The sequence below is a fragment of the Crinia signifera genome, chromosome 12 (assembly GCF_055691185.1).
Source record: "Crinia signifera chromosome 12, ASM5569118v1, whole genome shotgun sequence".
In the NCBI taxonomy this organism is placed as follows: Eukaryota; Metazoa; Chordata; class Amphibia; order Anura; family Myobatrachidae; genus Crinia; species Crinia signifera.
In genome coordinates, this window is record NC_139228.1 from 22,402,373 (window position 1) to 22,416,192 (window position 13,820).

At 44.9% G+C, this 13,820-nt stretch overlaps 1 protein-coding gene across 4 annotated transcripts in view; it reads right to left on the minus strand.

The window, feature by feature from the left end:
- ACTN1 (actinin alpha 1) overlaps positions 1-13,820 on the minus strand; it is a 92,848-nt gene that overhangs the window by 13,439 nt on the left and 65,589 nt on the right. For 3 of the 4 annotated variants that reach the window (XM_083166370.1, XM_083166369.1, XM_083166367.1), the window contains exons 9-13: positions 8,057-8,149; positions 7,381-7,611; positions 5,564-5,711; positions 3,727-3,877; positions 2,411-2,519 (exon numbers count right to left, since the gene is read on the minus strand). In XM_083166370.1, the coding sequence (XP_083022496.1) occupies positions 2,411-2,519; positions 3,727-3,877; positions 5,564-5,711; positions 7,381-7,611; positions 8,057-8,149 (732 nt within the window). Of the gene's footprint in view, positions 1-2,410; positions 2,520-3,726; positions 3,878-5,563; positions 5,712-7,380; positions 7,612-8,056; positions 8,150-13,370; positions 13,457-13,820 lie in introns of all 4 variants that reach the window. The other variant, XM_083166368.1, reaches the window with a different exon arrangement.

Genomic DNA, 13,820 nt, shown 5'->3' on the forward strand with positions numbered 1-13,820 from the left:
GGACAAAGGCTGAACAAATACAGCCACACAATACTATGTCACCTGCAGGTGAGTCACCCAACATGTACGCTGCACATTATCGAGGAATCCACTTCCCCAGGTTTATGACTGAGCCGATACAGTTGCCGCACCTTGCAAGCTTATAGTATACGGCCACTGCTCAATCCTTATTGGTAGAAGCTACCGCTTTATACACAAACCTCTGGCGGTAGTAGCATTAGTATTGTTCTGTAATTGGTCACGTGTATTTTACAGAGTGTTCATTGTGGGGCTGTTTTGTGATACTCATTCATTTTCTCAGTAACGAGTGTATGTGGTTGAATGGCTTATAAGATCAATTAATAACCTAACCTGATAACCGTATACCTATCCTGTTGCACACATGGAAGATAGATGTGTACCTGGTCTTGTTTCTTAAAGAAAAGCTAAAGAATATGTACATTTTGTTTATTTTAATTATAGGACGGTGGGTTCTCAACCTGGGGAACTCGTACCTCCTTGTGGTAATCTGCAAATCACTTGGGGGTACTTGAAAATAATATCGGTAATGGCAGAAGAAGAAGTTCCCGAAGGTGGAAGAGGTCTCCCATTGCCATGGAGACTAACCACGTTCCGTCTGCAGTGTCTCCTCGTGCTTTTGCCCAACCAGCAATCCACTGGGAGCTACCCGCGCTGCCCTCAGACATCAGGGTTCCTCTGCCCCGCACTTACACGGGTGGAGGAAGCAGCGGCATTAACCCCTTGGGTGGTATGCCTGGAAATTTTCTGGGCTCAGCTGCGCTGCCGCAGCGGGCTGTCCCGGAAAATTTCCGGGCATACCACTAATATAGAATAGGTGTGCGCCAGTGGTGTCCATGTGTGCACCACTGGCGCAGCACCTCTGGAGCACCCCCCCACAAATCCCCCAGTCGCCCCCCCCTCCCCCGGTCACCTTTCCTCCGGCGATCGGTGCACCGGCGGTCCCGTCCTGCAAGCCAGCCCGTCACTCATGATGTCGGCGGCAGGCTCGGGTATCGGAGCGGCTCGGGGGGACTCGGGAGCACTCGCCTCAGGCACCCAAGTCCTTCCGAGCCGCGAACATCCCCCAGCCTTCTCACTGCGACAGGTGGCCTAGAGGGGTGAGAGCGGCAGCAGGGAAGCTCTGGCGTACTAACGCCGGAGGGGAGGGGGGGGACCTTCCAGCTTTCTGGTGGTGGGTTTTGCTGGGGCAGGATAAACCTGCCCTAGTAGGTTTGTCCTGCCCCAGCAAAACCCACCACCAAAGGGGTTAATCCTTCAGGCACAGAGGTACCCGATTCCTGAGTGCACACTACTACTCCTCCTTAATATAAGGACACGCATATCACTCACTTCTACTTTGCTCGTAAGTACTTTGGATATTTAAAATTGAGAGAGGGGTACACATAAATGAAAAGCCTAATCCAAGGGTATGGGATAGAAAAAAGAATGGGAAAAGCCATTATGGGCGATGTCAATTACCTTAGTGGTCCGAGAGTTTATATTCATAGTAACCGCCAGAATATCCTTTCTATCTATCTACACGATGAGCATTGCTTTGGATAAGGCAGGACCACTAGATTTATTACTTTGGGGCTAATCCTGCAAATCTCCAAAATTTGCTAATCAGCGATTTTCTGGAGATCTGTGCATGCAATTTCGACCACAGTTTATGTAGAGATGGGGTGGCGGAGATGCAACTGGGGACAGCAACTGATCATTATGATCCCCACAGAGTTATAGGTATGTATTGCAGATTCAAATGGCAACTTGGCACCCAAATAGTCCTGTATCGGACAATAATTCTTTGTACACAAGACAATTTCCGTGCCTAGCTGTCAATCGAATGAACAAAAAAATTCAGGTAATTGTCCAGCATTCAGGTTCATCCTACATAAATTTTACTACGCTAATCTGGTTTATGATTATTTTTGTGTAATTGGCAGATTTGTAACAATAGATTTGGTGCATCTCCAGTAGTCCGTGAACGCGGCTTGTGTCTCTGGCACAAAGGGTATGCAGTCATTAGATCTAAAGTGTCTAGGTTGGCGCGTGAAAAAAGGTCTTTGAGTGAAAAAAGGTCAACATGCTGGGGGTTTTTTTGTCGACAGGCGGTATTTCATACCTTACCATCCACTACGTCATGTGGGAGAATTTAATAGTGTGCCCGAAGCATGGCGAGCATAGCAAGCCATGTGAGGGGACACGGTACACTTAGACGGGGTGTCCATACCGACCTATGTTGACATAGACACCAAAAATACATGAAAAACTCATGTCAACCTTTTGACAATGTCGACTTTGATTATAGACCTAGACATTGTAGATGTAATATACCATAACCGGCACAAAGACATAGAAATAGAATGATCACAAATAACGCGCCCCACTGCCATGTAGCTGGGTTACATACCTCCAGAGCCTCTCTACGTTTCTGGGTGAGAATCCCAAGATTATCCCACTGGTCACAGATTTTTTGGCACCTAGCGTTTACACTTGGAGAGTCGTAGTAATCCAGCTCGCTACATGGAAACACAGAGAGATGGAGATGAAGGAACACTGATACTCTGCAATGTCACATGTACCTCAATAATTATATTACGATGAGGCTGGCATCAACCAATAGAATTGTTAATTTACTGTTCATCCAGACACTTCCTCTGCTACAACAGATCATAGACATCTGTATAACCAACATCTATGCATCATTAATCTCAGTTATTATCAGCCGTATCCTTCATCAATGAGCAATTCAGGGGGTGCCTGGAGACCTCCCGACATGTTAAATGCCCCACAGAGGGGATCCCGCTTATTCTCCTTCGTGGGTTTTTTCCCAAAAAAGACCATTCTTATAGTCGGAGAAGATCACGGGTCTTCAGTGGCTCGTTAACAAGTTTGTAACACATTAACTTATTCAGTGTGCAGTGATGCTTATGTATAGTTCTGAGCCTTGACAGTTCACAAGATTACGGTTCATAATCAGCCGCCGAATTGTGCCTACTCTACCTAAGCACTGCACAGCCAGAAACTTGTAGCACACCCCCTGCAAAGTCAAAAGTGGCCATATTAAGACCAGACATGGTAAACAGGTTTACATCTCAAGTACAAGTTCTTTATACTTCTACTTTCAGTACACAATGCAGCGTGAGATGCCTGGCATGAGGGAGCAGTCATGTCCTGTGCAACTCGACTAAAGTCAGGAGTCTTTTTCCTGAATATGCAATGCAGAAGACTGCGCGGCATCATTTGAAACATGACACCTTTATATTGTGTGCGACTGAGTCAGAGAACGGAGAACAGAGCTTGTATTGAAAAAAAAAGCTGCAGCTGTTACATTGTAGCACTTCATCTGCAGATTCAGAGACTCAGTCGCACAGATATTTATGAGTCATATGAAATAAATCAGTACAGTCTCCCCAGGATACGGCCACTAAATCGACTCTATGAAAGTTGACATATATTAGGTTGACCACTGAAGGTCAACAGAGCTTAGGTAGACAACTGAAACAGGCCGAAATAGCTATGGTCGACAGGGACGGAAGGTCGACATTACAAGCACATAGAACAGCTTAATTCGGTCACCAGCTTAGAATGTCCAGGTATTGGCCATAGGAAGCTTACAGGAGACTGTAGATCTTTTTTATCCATCTAGTCTAGACCGAGCCTACTTTTACCCAAGTGTCTCTGCAATGAGAAGCTGCATAACCATAAAGGCTGCGCCAGACATACTTCAGTTCCTGGGCAATCGCTGCAATCTGTTCCACCCGGTCCTGGTGAGCAGCCAAATCGCTTTCAAAGGCCTCGTGTTTCTTCAGCAGAGCCTTGATCTCCGACAGACTCGCCGTCTCATAGTCCTTCTTCTGCAGCATGCTTTCCTTACCTGTTGAGGAATGAAAACATTAAAGGTAGAACAGGAGAGAGCGAACATATTTCACAAATACGCCAATCGCTCACCGCCTCTATGAAGTTTACATTCAGTATTAACTATGTAAGACTACAGTAGCTGCCGGTACCACGCGGTTCAGCGGCGGATAATCTGGTCCCGATTCTGAGGAGCACGTAAATGACACTGCAGCGGAGTCTGATTTTGGATTCAGAGTGCCGCTGCATTCAAAGCGGTTTGTGACTTGGAAACAGGCACTATGGGGGGGATTTATCAAATCTTGCAGAGAGATAAAGTTGAGAGACATAAAACAATCAGCTTATAACTCTCATTTTTCACACACAGCCTGTGTGTTGGTATTTTGGAGACAACAAAGATAGAATCTGAAGGCAGATATGAAGCACTTGGCCCTTCTAGTCTGCCCATGTGCACACTGGCACACGACAGTTCATTTTGTTTTGTCTATTTGTCTTGGATTATGAAAGAAAACTGGGAGTACCCGAAGTAAACCCACGCAAGCACAGGGAGCATATACAAACTCCACACAGTAAGGGCCATGGTGGGAATCGAACCCATGACCTCAGTGCTGTGAGGCAGTAATGCTATTACAACATCCATACTCCCCAAACCTTAATTTATCAAAATGTGGAGAGATAAAATACTAACAACCAGCTAGCCTCTAACAGTCATTCTACAGGCTGCGTTTGAGAAATCCCCCCCAAAAGTGACAAAATCCGATTTAACCAATTTATCCAAACTTTTCCCAGTAATTGAGAGTAAATGGTCAACCTCATACTTTTTACAGCAAGGATCGGAAACCTTCAGGCCTCCAGATGTTGTTGAACTCCACATCCCAGCATGCCCTGCAACAGTTTTAGCAGGGCCAAATAGCAAAACTGTATCAGGGCATGCTGGGATGTGTAGTTCAGCAATAGTTGGAGGGCTGAAGGTTCCCCATCCCTGTTATACAGGATACCTACATTTTTGTTTATTTTGTAGGTTGTGTACAATAAAGTTTTTTGTGCTATTCTCCCTTACAATTATTTATTTGTGCTATACCCAGCAGCTGCACTGAATGCCTCATGATCGGTAATGGGGGATCAACAGACACTTTTATAGTAAGCTTCAAAAGAACGGAACAGTCACTTAAGTGCCATTAGTAGTATGACAATGTTCCTCTGTACCAGATGTATCAAGCTCAAAAAGTGATAAAACTGAAAGTGATAAACAACGAGCCAATCAGCTCTTACCTGTCATGTTACAGACTGGGTTTGAAAAATAACAGGTAGCAGCTGATTGGCTGGTTGTTTATCACCCTCCGTTTTATCACTTTTTGAAGCTTGATACATCTGGCCAACTTGTCATAAGCTAGCAGACATTCTTTATAACACATTAGGGATGAAGGAGAAAGGTGCTGGGGGGGCATTAATACGGCTTGGTAGACAGAAAAAGCCTAACTGGTCTGTAAGCGGCCTATCTTATTACCACCAGTCTGTCTAACATAATATCTCAATGTGTTTCCAACAGTGTATCAGAATGTCATCTGCGTTAATATATCCCTCCGCGGTACTGTACTATAAATGTCTTGTCCAAACTTTAAAAATGAGTGAATCCAGAACACTGAATCTTCATAACCGGTGACAGGACAGCCGGGAACAGTTACGATGTGTGTGATCACATTACCATCTGTCCAGGCTTCGTGAATAGAAGCTTTCTGCCGGAACTTCTCTGCCAAGTGGTCTAGTCTCTCCAACCTCCGGATCTCATTCAGCAACCACTCCTCATAGCCCTTCTCTGCGTGCTCCAGGCCTCCCCAAGCATTGTTTATATCCTGGGTAAGAGAATTGTGAGACACCATCAATCTTGTAGCTACAGAACAATGTTACGGAATAAGAAGTGCAGCCAGCAAGTAGCCGGCTCCAGTAGAGCAAAATATAAATCAGCAACAAGTACTAGATATATTTCTAGACCGACTGATATCTCAGATTATAAAAGGATCATAGCATGTTCTAAGTACTACTGGGAAGCGGTCATCTGTCAGAATGAACTTAGGTCTACAGTCATTAGGTCGACCCCACTAGGTCGACTGGCAGGAAGGTCGACCTGACTTAAGGTCGACATGGGCCAAGGTCGACATGCCTTAAGGTCGAATTTGCATAAAGGTCGACATGATGAAGGTCGACTGGTCATAAGGTCGACATGGGTTTTTCACTGTTTTTTGAGCCGACATGTGCCGACAGGCGGTATTTCATGCCCTACCATCCACTAGGGCGTGGTGGGAGAATAAAATAGTGTGCCGAGCGCAGCGAGGCACCGTGCCCGAAGCATTGCGAGCGAAGCGAGCGATGCGAGGGTCCGATTCTCATTGCCAACTGTGTCCATAACGACTGTGTCGACATTCGGATAAAAAAACAGTGAAAACCCCATGTCGACCTTATGACCAGTCGACCTTCCTCATGTCGACCTTTATGCAAATTCAACCTTAAGTCATGTCGACCTTGGCCCATGTCGACCTTAAGTCAGGTCGACCTTCCTGCCAGTCGACCTAGTGGGGTCGACCTAATGACTGTAGACCTAAGTTCATTCTGACAGATGTACCGCTTCCGTACTACTGACCGCAACTTCTGAACAGGGGAATTTAAGAATTTTTTTTTCATCTTTAAAATCATGGCGATCAGAAAAGGTTTCATAGCACCACTGGTGGGTATGTGCTTCTAAGGGTGGACAATGCCCAACGACCATCAGTGATCACAGGTTTCCCTAAGCTACACAAGGTACTCTCCAACTGGCGAGAGGGATAATCAGCTTAAAACCATGCGTGGCACAGAAAGGCGCGGGAGACGTGGCACAGAAAGGCGCGGGAGACGTGGCACAGAAAGGCGCGGGAGACGTGGCACAGAAAGGCGCGGGAGACGTGGCACAGAAAGGCGCGGGAGACGTGGCACAGAAAGGCGCGGGAGACGTGGCACAGAAAGGCGCGGGAGACGTGGCACAGAAAGGCGCGGGAGACGTGGCACAGAAAGGCGCGGGAGACGTGGCACAGAAAGGCGCGGGAGACGTGTCACAGAATGGTGCGGGAGAAAGGCGCGGGAGACGTGGCACAGTAATTGGAGGAGCAGGTGTATCGACATTGATATAAAAAAAAGTGAGAAACTCATGTCAACCTTTCTTTGTGTTGACATTTTGAGTTGACCTAGACATTGTCGACATAACATACCACACCCGAATCCGAGATATTTCCTGATAACCTTGGGTGTTTATTACATCTTTTCTAAATAAGTGTAAATACTTATTGGAATCATTTTTTTATTGATACGTATTGATGGGATCTATAAATCAGTCCATCGTTACTTCCCGGTATATCCTCTGTTATAGAAACACGTAGTCACAGATCAAGGTGCCAGAAGCTACATGTACGTTACACACCAATTAGGATCTCCGTGACAACAGCATTCTATTTACCCAACCAGGAACCCCCAGGGCATAGTGCCTGCACTCACCGAGACCATCTTCCCCTCGGAGGGCATGAACGCCGGCCGGTTGCTAAGTCTCAGCTTAGTCTGAAGAGTGTTAAAGTTGATTTCAAGCTGACACTTCTCCTGGACCTTTGGTGGCTTATGTAGGCGCCTGTAATCTCGGAAGTCCTCCAGCTTCTGCTGCATGGCTTGCATTGTGTTCTCAGGTGCCCGATTCTCCAGCCACGGTATAGTGCGCCTGATCCACTCCAACAGCTAGCAGAACACAAACACCATCACCATTCAGCCAATCATATTACACGTATCATGCACAAAGCATCGCCGCTGCACAGTTGCTGAATCTCTGCATTCGGAAGACCCAGGAATCCCAATTGTTTGGATTATTTATTGTTATTTACCAGCGTGGCAAATAATGGGCAATATACTGTATTTTTTATTGGCTGTGAATATTTTTCAAATTTTAAATGATACATCAGGCAGCATCGGATCCCACTTTGATCCCTCCTGCTCAACCGGCAGCGCAGCAGGAGGGAACACAGCAGGGATCAGAGTTTCCTGCTGCCATCCATCCTGATACATTCAGGTGATACTTAATATTTGCAGTTAATTCCTGTCAAATGGGTGTTTTCGGGGATTTAGCCGCAAATATTCATTGACAAATGGGCCCCTAAAAGAGATAACCTTTTGCTGCTACACGTACATCACTCGCCAGCTTTTCATAGTCCTCCATAAGTTGCTCATTCTCCTGATTGACAGCTAGAACTTTGCAGATGCGATTGGCCGCCGTCTCCGCCTGCAGAGGAGAGGGGAGAGAAAAGCTGGTTACATCCGATGCAACGGAGCTGGCTCCAGATTACACACTTCACAAGCCAAAAACAGTATCATTAATATAAGTAAGCAAGGCGATGTAGACAATGTTGCATTTACTATCTATTGTGTAACATTTATTTTTCTGACTAGGGCCAGTTTGACACCTTGGTAACTTAGTAACTTTGTGCTTGCTTGGACTGATCAACCAAAAACAGATCTGATTGGGATCAAGAGAAATTAAATATGGGAACATATGAAAATGTAATGCAAGCAATTATTTTAATGATCTAACAGATATTGTTTTAAATATTTAAAAAGGCAACAGTTCTAGGCTGCCAGTCATTTCAGGGCTGGCCGTATCAAAATGGGGTGTGGTTTAGCTCACAGACAATAGGTTGGCACGCACTGTTGACCTTTTACCTGTTGTCCTATTGGCTATCTACAGAATCATGGTCTGTGAGCTTTTAATTAAAAGGTGTGGAAAGCAAGCATATGTACTCATTTGGATTGCACATAAGGTGGTCTGTGGTTATACTGCGACTCAACCAACTAGGCGATTCCTAGTAATAGAACGCTCACACGATTAGGGAGAGGCAAAATTGTTATTCCAATACAACAGCTATAAATCAGCAAGCCAGGTAGAAATTGCCGACACACACTGTAAGGGTTTAAGAATACAGTTACAGTTGTATTAATATAATCACTCAACCTTTACAATATTAAGTATTTTCACACCAGACGGCAAAACTCATGCAAATATTAGTTTGGATTATACCCAGATATCTTATATGTAAAGTAAGACAATTAGCGACCACAAAGTCTGCCGGGACTGACCCTATACCTTTACCCCTCGGAAGTGGTGACAGAAACACACAGGGATGGTCAACAGCCTGCGGATAGCATTAGAAACCTGTGTAAGTCGTCAGTAAACGAATTCCAATGGAAAAGTCATTAATGATCGATGTTTGTATCTTAACCATGTTTTGATTTGAAAATGTAAGAAAGAATAAGATATTGTGGAAACTGGGACAAAATGCAACAGGAATGTTGTAAGATTGTACAATGGGAAAATGTGTTTGCACAATTGCAGGTTATTGCAATTTATTATACAATGGAGCAGATGTAATAAGCCTTAACAAGAGATAAATGCAAGGGTGATAAAGGAGAGATAAACGTCCAGCCAATCACCTGCTAACTGCCATATTACAGGCTGTGTTTGAAAAAAGTCAGTAAGGAGCTGATTGGCTGGACGTTTATCTCTCCTTATCACACTTGCATTTATCTCTTGTTAAGGCTTAATACATCTGCCCCAATGTGTCTTCCCAGTCTTATTGGGCCTACAGACGAGTGATCTCACCAGAGAACACAGGCCCTGACAGAACACTTCGCAAATTGCTGTGCAGCGCTGTGTGCTGAGCAATCTACATTGCTCAAAACGCTCAGCATTTTCGCCCCATGTGTAGGCCCCTTTACAACAGGGTTGCCTACTTTTAAAGTCTCCTCTCCAGGAGAAGCCCAGAGAGGAGACTGTCAGCAGCACTTCGGGGGCGGGGCCTGATGTAGATGTCATCAAGCTCTGCCCCTCCTCAAAGACACGCAAATTGCAGGATCTGCCTGGGCGGAGCTTGATGTGATTTGCATCTTTTTAGGCAATATTCACATACATATTACTTCAGGCAGTGACGCCTCAAATTACTAAGGAACTGCTGTTAATATTTCTCATGTCGATACTGATAAAATGTTGACAGGCTAACAGTGTTGACATACTGCAATGTGGCGGTACCGGAGGATGCAGAGATGAGTACGCTGAGCCTAACATCGCAGGTTGCAGCTAAGGTTGCCAAACTGCAGCTCCTACAATATGTATGTCCCTATCCCTAATACAAAACCATAATGTCTGCATTTTTCAAATGACTGTCGACACTGTATCATTGTACGTTTACCGACATGAACAATGTCAACACTATGATTGCCGGCAGGCTTCCCTCTTTTGCAATATCCAGGCGACAACGCAACACCTGTTCTGCCGCCACGGAATGGTCATAACCGTTTTAGATCATTCAAATTTTTAAATAAACATATTTTAATAGATCAGAAAGGGTTCAAGTTATTTAATAAAAGTATTTGACACAGGAACGACATTCTCATTGGATGAAAGCATTCATAAGATGCAGCTGGTTCCGGTGGAAGTTTGGATACATTTAGATCTCTATAGAAGGAATTTCCTCCTTACTAGATTATTATTACTATGAACACGCTGCGCTTTGTTCTATAAAATATCCTTTGTCAATATGGGGAAACCAGATTGTACGGTAGCTTACATTATTAAGACACTTTGCGGCTGTCCCCATGGCTACATTCATGGTACATGTACATGTATGTACAGTAAATGCTTACTTCTAATTCACACAGGACTGGACATGTATTCTTGACCAAAATGTATTATTACATGCAGAACAACAGTATGACAGAACAGGGAATACACATTGTGAAAAGAATCAGGACACACAACTGAAGTGAATACATTGATGGCAGACAGACACATAACACCCATAACATGGCAGTTAGGAGCCGATTAGCTGCTCCTTTGTATATACCTTCATCACTTCCCACTTGTTAAGGCTTAATACATCTGCCCCACTACTCAGACCATATACCGTTATGGTGCCCATACACTTGTGCGATCAGATGCGCTGCAACATCACAATGCGATTTCCCATCGCATCCTTAAGTGCTTTTATCCCAGCACTCAGTGGTGCATGCCGTCGGGTGCTGGAAGAGGGCTGGCGGGCGTCGGTGTAGCATAGTGCACAGCAGCAGTGGCGTAACTATCGTCCCGCAGCCCCCGCAATTGCGGGGAGGCGCTGAGGGTATGTGGGCGCCGGGGGGGCTGCGGGATGATAGTTGCCTTCTGCCGCCGGACCGGTGGTTTTATTTGCACCACCGGGTCCCAGCTCTCCCGAGTCCCGGCAGCCGCAGCGCTGTTCTAATACAAAAAGGTGACACTTGGAAAATGGCTGCCCCCATACCGCAGACAGTTTTTCGTCTGCAGTATGGGGGCAGCCATTTTCCAAGTGTCACTTTTTCATTAGCAGCAGTAACGGGAGAGCCGCCCGGGACCCGGCGCAGACGGATGCGGCCAGCCGGCCACGCCGGCCAGAGGTAACACACACACACACACACACATACACACAAACACGTCACACATACATACATACATACAAACACACACACACACACACAGAAACACAACCCCCCCTCCCCACCGCCGTACCACGGCTCCCCTCCGCTCCGGTTTTTTTTTACCGGGGGGCGCCTCCTGCATTGTCGGCAGGGGGGCGCCGAAAATCTAGTTACGCCGCTGGACAGCAGCAGGGTTAACGGGAGGTTGTAGCCAACGGAGGAATAAAAAAAATTAAAAAAAAAAAAACATTTCAAAGCACTGAGCGGCCCTCTGATTGGTTGAGAGAGCTCTCAGCCAATCAGAGGCCTCACATTCAGATTACTGCCCAGTGTTTTGATTTTTTTTTTTTTTTTATTCTGCCCGTGCAATGCGCTAAGTATTATGTGCAGCACATAAGGGTTGTATACAATATCGCCCTAGTCAGTGTATAGAAATCATTACTGTCAGCTAAGGGGATAGACTAAAAGAAAGTAAAACTAATGTTGCATTTTGATTCCATGATAGGTATTACTGTCCCTGCCTGACCATTTTTATCAACTGCCAATCAAATCCCACATATAGCGTTCAAAAAAAAAATGTATATTCATGTAAATGTTTTAACGATCTGAAATCCACACGTGACATATTAGGTTTGGAGTATGGACTACAAGGTAACTGCAAACACTATTACAATTACACGGACAGGTGACCGTCACACACACTCATTACTTTTGTGTCAAAAAACCACATGTGAAAGTGTCTGTGGGACTGATGTACTAAAGCCTTAGAGAGTGAGAATGCAGAATGAAATAAAGTAGCAACCAATAAGCTCCTAACTGTCACTTTTCAAACATCGCCTGTAACAGATGACTATTGGCTGGCATTTTATCTCTCTCCACATCTTAGTACATCTCCCCATGATACATAAACGTGTACGGCACAATAACAGCACAGGCTTCATGCTTGAACACAGATGGCTAAATCAAAATAATGCATAAAGTCAACAGCGCTCAAATATGGCAGAGACATGCAGCACAAACATGGGGTTTGAGGTCTAATCTGTAATAATGGTAATTCTCCACAGATGGGTCTGATCACAGGGGACGTCAGGCAGCATTATGCCTCAGTGTGACGCAGGCACTGATTGGACAGAGCATTGAGTAGGACATGGTCTGAAGGCGGGACTAGGAGATCAGCAGGAGTGCTTGGCACGGAACGCCCACCGCTGTACTAGGGGAGGAGCAGAAACAGTTGTCCTTTGCCGCTACGTTCTATTAAACATCCATTTGAATGTGGTTTATTGGTTCATTTGTTTTCCACAGGAAAAAATGAGGAATGGGAAGGTTATGATATAAAGGCTCAACAGTCAAAAGTGGAAATGGTCAACACAGAAAGGTCGACATGAGATGTTTATGGCAGGGATATTTTGTGTGTCAATTCAGCACATGGACCCCAATTAGTGTACCATGTCCCTTTGCCATGCTTCGGGTGTTCCCAGTCATGGCCCATGGGGATGGTAAAGTATGAAAAAGTTTAAAGTAAAATCATGTCAACCTTTTCACCATGTCGACCGGATACGGAATGGGAAAACATCCTCTGTACTGCAATAGGTTAGTTATGGATATGGAGTAGGTTAGTTAATCTAAAGCAGGAACAATGCAGGAAGGGAGGAAGAGCATATTATTGTTATTATTTATCCCTAGATTATATTTGTTATGTCTTATAATAAGGAAACTTAAGTCTGCTTAAAACAGGGGATTGGGGGGGGGGGGGGGCAGGGCATGCTGGGACTAGTAGTTCCACAGCAAATGGATAGTCACCTATTGCCTTCCTCTGCTACTGATGAACAGTGAGCTGTCACTTTGCGTGTTACACTATTTGATTTGAAGGACACACCAATGTAGGGGTAAGTGACACACAGAGGGTTTAACACTTAAATGGCAACGGAACAATGATGTGCGCACATATGCGTCAATGAGACACGACAAAGTCACTGGCTGAGGGTGCGAGCTTCTGCAGAGGATTATGCATGATATCTCACCTTCTGAGCACCTGAGAAGGCGTGGTAATAACATGACACATAGGTCAATAAAGCCTTCAAATCCGGCCTTAGCGTCCCTATAATATCTGCACAGGAAAGGAAAAGAAGAGGTTTGAAAGGATAAATAGAGAAGCAGAGAGCATAGCGTAAGAACAGTCACATGGAATGAGGAGGAGGAGGAGGAGGAGCAGCGCACAGAAAGAAAAATAGCTCCCAGCATGCACTGCAGAAACAACCAGAACAAGTGCAATGGTCTTCTTGCCAGGACAGATAGAGAAGCGTTCTGAGAAGATGGGAAAGTAGCACTAAAATACAGCAATACATTAATAAAGGAATTCATATATTATACAGACACACAAACTTTCACTATTGGGTTTACAATACCGGGATAGGCAGAATTTTATTTGCATGAGATTATATATATATATATATATATATATATATATATAT